The sequence below is a fragment of the Octodon degus genome, unplaced genomic scaffold (assembly GCF_000260255.1).
Source record: "Octodon degus isolate 3935 unplaced genomic scaffold, OctDeg1.0 scaffold00211, whole genome shotgun sequence".
NCBI lineage: Eukaryota > Metazoa > Chordata > Mammalia > Rodentia > Octodontidae > Octodon > Octodon degus.
In genome coordinates, this window is record NW_004524787.1 from 2,113,958 (window position 1) to 2,119,331 (window position 5,374).

The window sequence follows — 5,374 nt, forward strand, 5'->3', positions numbered from 1 at the left end:
TTCTAGATAGAAGTCCTTTGTTTCAGGGACAGTTGGCTGGAATATTTTCCCAATTCATTGGTTTTCTTTTACTCTGTGATTTCTGTAGATATCCAAAAATTTTTCATAAGATGAGCTCTCATTTGTTTCTTTGAAATGTTTCCCATGCAGTTTGATTTTGGTTCATTAGCTCCTTGCCTATTCCTATCTTCAAGATTTTGACCTGATTTTCTTCTAGTAGATTTAGTGTTTTTCTTTAAATATTTATAACCTTGATCCATTTTGACCTTCGTGCATGGTGATAGGCATGGGTGTAGTTTTAGTCTTTCACATGAGGAAAGCCTGTTTTTCCTACATGATTTATTAAAGAGGCTATCTTTCTTCCTCTGAACAATTTTAGCCCTTTTGTCAAATATAAGATGGATGAATATGGGGAGATGGCTTAGTGGAATAAGCACCCTCCTAGCAAGAGAAAGGACCTGAGTTCATTCCCTAGCTCTGCCAAAAAAAAAAAGATGGATGAATATGTTTGTGGTTGTGGTTTCTACTTCTATTAAGTTCCAATGAACATCTAGTCTGGTTTTGTTTTTGTTTTTGCTTTTTTTGCTAATATGGTGCTGAATTTATCACAGTAGGTTTCCAGTACAATTTGTGATTCCTCCTGCCTTTCCTTTGTTGCCCAGGATTGCTTTTCCTATTCTGGATTTCTTCTGGTTCCAAAGGAATTTTAGGAATATTTTCTCTAGATCTGTGAGGTATATTAATGTTACTTTGATTGTGATTGCATTGAATCTATATAACAATATTGGGAGTATGGTAAGCTCCAAAACTATGCTGAATTGGAGTGGCAACAGTGTATATCCTTTTCTTGTTCAGGATTTGAAAGTGAAACTTTTCAGTTTTTGTTCATTTAGTATGAAGTTGCCTGTTGGATTGTCATAGATGAGTTTTTATCAGATTTATTTTATTATATTTTATTAAGAAACAAACATCAATGAGACAGTTTCAAAACTGATTAATAATACAGTTTCAATAATTAATACATTGTACATTATCTTCTTAATGGTTATTCATAGTACAAGATGCAGACAGGATATCCTGTGCAAACACTAATAGTACAAATCTTCTCATTGAATTAAGTGAAAGTAGCTGTATATCTATCCTAAGTATTCTTCATTTACAGATACAAAATGGTCCTTTTCAATCACCTTTTTTTGCTTCATACTGTCAGAAACGGGTATTCCACTCGCATCTAAATACTATAGGTCCGTGAATTCAGCAAAACAATCCAACAGTCCAGCAGTCTACAATGGTAGTGGGTTATCCACAGAAGTTTTTGACTTGAGCGTTTCACAGCTCAGCATAATAATATGGCTTTACTTTATATACCTCGTTTTTATACTTTTTTGGTGGATGGTTAAGAAGAAGATAAAGCAAGACCTGTATAACAGGAAATGTAACTTTTGTATCTGATAAGGTCAGTCAAGTCCCCTCAGGATTTATCCTGTAACCCCGCACGTTGTAGATCATTTGTCAGTGTCAGCCATGTGGATGAATCATGGCCATTGCTTGGCCAATGTGCTCTCTGTGAAAGCCTGAGAGAATGTTTTCTCTCCCTGTGACTCTCCTTAGGCCCACTCTACATCATCGATCACCTTGCTCTGTGGCCCCATAATCTTCTTGATCACAACATTTGGCACACAGCTGAGTTACATGATGTTACAGTATAGGTTCTCCTATATACTTAGTCTTCACTGACCTTGAAAGGCTATGGATAAAATGTTGGAAGACCTTGTAGCCCTTCTATTTCTTTAATTTTGATCTGCAAACTTAGGTTGTTAACCCTGCAGTAGAGAAGCTTATTATTACCCTACATCTTATGCAGTAGGGTTTAATTTCACTATCTATTTGAATATCAAACATCTTAGACAGAACATGGAACAGGTATTTTTCATCAGATATTGATATGTTACACATTAAGTCCCTACAGTATATGGAGATAAAAATTTAAAAAATGAAAAAATATTTAAAGAATATAAATAAACAATTACATATTTTGACACAGAAATTTAGAAATTGAACCATATACATCATTGAAGCCGGACAATCCTGTGAAATTTTTTTTCCTTTTTCTTGTGTCTTTTTTTCATTTATTACACATTTCAAAACATATTTTACTTGTGAGAAAGTATAGTAAAAATTGGTACATCTTGACAAGAAGTACGTATTTAGAAGACCACAGTGACAGGTGTTCAAAGCATGACCCTTCTATTACCCATTGCTATCTTCAGTGCAGTTGCTTGGTTCACAGGAATCAGAATGATAGTTAGTCAGGGTGAGAATCCTACCAATTAACTGCTAGTTTCAAAACTCTGCTGATGTTTCTCAAGATCATTGCCATGCCCATCTTGTGAATATAAATGTATGGCTTTGTCCCTGTCCTGTTTCCCATCTTTTCTGCTTGCCCTCTCCTCATTGTCTAATCCTCAAGTTCTTGCTTTCCTTTTATTTTTTTTATTTTTAAATTTATTTATTTATTTATGTGTGTGTGTGTGTGTGTGTGTGTGTGTGTGTGTGTGGCCAGCTCAGCCCACCAGGGGGCGGCCCTGGCTGGCATGTGGTGCTGGGGGATCGAACCGCGGTCCCTTTGTTTTTGCTAAGCTTGTTCTAAGTAGGTGCTTTAGACCACTGAGCCATCTCACCAGCCCCTCTTGCTTTCCTTTTAATTGTGTTATACCATTCTATTTGTATTTCTTCTTTTCAGTTCTTATACTAGAGAGACTTTATGATATTTACACATATGGGTATGGTTTACTTGACTTATGAGGATATTTTCAAGTGGCACCCTCTTAAATATAAATGCTTCAAGTTCATCGTTCTTTATATCTGAGTGATAGTCCACTGTATAAAAATACCACAGATTTTTCACCCATTCCTCATAGAACAGTCATCTTGGTTGTTTCCAAGATTTGACTATCACAAATTGCGCTGCTACAAACATAGGTACACAAGTATCACTATGATATGACATTTGCATTTCCTCTGGGAAAATTCCCAGTAGGGGGATAGCTGGATTGAATGGGATTTCTGGTCCTAGCTTCTTAAGGAGTTTCCACACTGATTTCCATAATGAATGTACCAGTCTACATTCCCACCAGCAGTGGAGAAGGGTTTCCATTTCCCCACAGCCTCTCCAACATTTGTTGTTGGTTGACTTCTTTATGATAGCCATTTTTTCTGGAGTAAGATAATATCTCAGTGTTGTTTTAATTTGCATTTCACAGATGGCTAGTAATGTGGAGCATTTTTTCATATACTTATTCGCTAATTTAATTGCATTCTCTGAGAAGTGTGTTTTCATTTCTGATGCCCATTTCTGGATTGGGTCTTTAAATTTTGGGGCCCTAGTGCTTTTTAGTTCTTTATAAATTCTAGAGAGCAGACCTCTGCCTGAGTGCTTATAAGTTATATTTTTGAAATTTGTTGATTGTCTTTTATCTTTGTTTGTAATTTCTTTTGACGCGCAAAAACTTCTCAATAAGAGTTGGTCCCAGTTGTTAATTATTTCAAGTGTTATCCGTGCGATTTGATTTTTGTTCATGAACTCTATGCATACCCCTATGTCTTCAAGAGTTCCTCCCACTTTTTCTTTGAGGAGTTTTAGTTTTCTGTTTTAATGTTTAGATCTTTAATCCATTTTGACTTTAGCTTAGTGCATGGTGATAGACCTGGGTCAAGTATTAGTTTTTGGCATGTAGAAAGCCAGTTTTTCCAGTACCATTTGTTAAAGAGGTTATCATTCTTCCAGTAATCATGTTTGGCCCCTTTGTTGAAGATCAGGTTACTGAGTGTGCTCATAGAGGCCTCTGCATCTTCTAATCTATTCCATTGATCTTCAGGACTATGTTGTTGCCAGTACCATGCTCATTTTATCACAGTAGCCTTGTAGAATAATTTCAAGTCAGGAATTGTAATGTCTCCTGCCTTGTCTTTGTTGGCCAGGAATGCCTTTGCTATTCTGCGTGTTTTCTGGTCCTAATAAATTTTAGGAATGATTTCTCTAGGTCTGAGATGTATGTTGGTGGTAGTTTGATAGGGATTGCATTAAGTCTGTATAACAATTTTGGGAGCATGGTCATCTTGAAGATGTTGGTTTCTGCTATCAAGGAGCAGGGAATATCTTTCTATTTTCTGAAATCCTTTACAATCTCTTTTTTCAGAGTACTGTAATTTTCCATGAAAAGATCTTTGGCTTCTTTAGTTAAGTGAATTCCAAGGTATTTCATTTTCTGTAGTGCTATGGTAAAAGGTATTGTTTCTCTAATTTCCCTCTCAGTGTGTTTGTTATCGTGCAGAGGAATGCTATTGACTTTTGAGAATGGACTTTGTAACCTGCTATGCTAATGAATTTGTGCACCCATTCTGGTAGCTTTTGGTGGAGGTTTTTGGTCTTCCAAATAAAGTATCATGTCATCTTCAAATAATGATAATTTAATTTCTTCTTTACCTATTCTTGTTCCTTTTATTACTCTGTCTAGCCTAATTGCTGTAGATAATGATTTCAAAACTATATTGAAAAGGAGGGGTGATAGACATCCTTGTCTTGTACCAGATCTCAGATTTCTGTCCCCTATTTTCCCCATTTAGAATTATATTATCCAATTGTGTTCGCAGCCGCCACCGAGCTGCCGTGGCTGTCTAATGCCAGCGCCGCCTCTTGCTCGCCGAGCTCCAGCCAAAGGAGAAGGGGGTAAGGAGGTCCCAGTACCATGGCTCGTAAATCCACAGGTGGTAAAGCACCCAGGAAACAACTGGCTACAAAAGCCGCTCGTAAGAGTGCGCCCTCTACTGGAGGGGTGAAGAAACCTCATCGTTACAGGCCTGGGATTGTGGCCCTCCGTGAAATGAGACGTTATCAGAAGTCCATTGAACTTCAGATTGGCAAACTTCCTTTCCAGTGTCTGGTTCGAGAAATTGCTCAGGACTTCAAAACAGATCTGCGCTTCCAGAGCACAGCTATTGGTGCTTTGCAGGAGGCAATTGAGGCCTATCTGGTTGGCCTGTTTGAAGATACCAACTTGTGTGCCATCCAAGATACCAACTTGTGTGCCATCCATGCCAAACGTGTACCAATTATGCCAAAAGATATCCAACTAGCACGCCGCATATGTGGAGAACGTGCTTAAGAGTCCACTACGGCAGGAAACATTTCATTCTCAATTTTTTTTCTCTTCTTCCTGTTATTGGTAGTTTTGAATGTTAGGTTTTTTTGTTTTTTTCCCTTTGGTTCAAAAGGTACCTAAGTACATGATTGCGAGTGGAAAATAAGGAACAGAAATCAGGCATTGGCAGTTTTTCCATTTTCATTTGTGTGTGAATTTTTATCTTCATGCAG

The 5,374-nt window shown here is 37.4% G+C and overlaps 1 protein-coding gene across 1 annotated transcript; it reads left to right on the top strand.

The window, feature by feature from the left end:
• The first annotated feature begins 4,748 nt into the window (after positions 1–4,748).
• Positions 4,749–5,165, top strand: LOC101566391 (histone H3.3-like). The gene has a single exon (XM_004644820.1). It carries the CDS (start codon positions 4,749–4,751, stop codon positions 5,163–5,165), a length of 417 nt encoding a protein of 138 aa, XP_004644877.1.
• Positions 5,166–5,374: the final 209 nt, after the last annotated feature.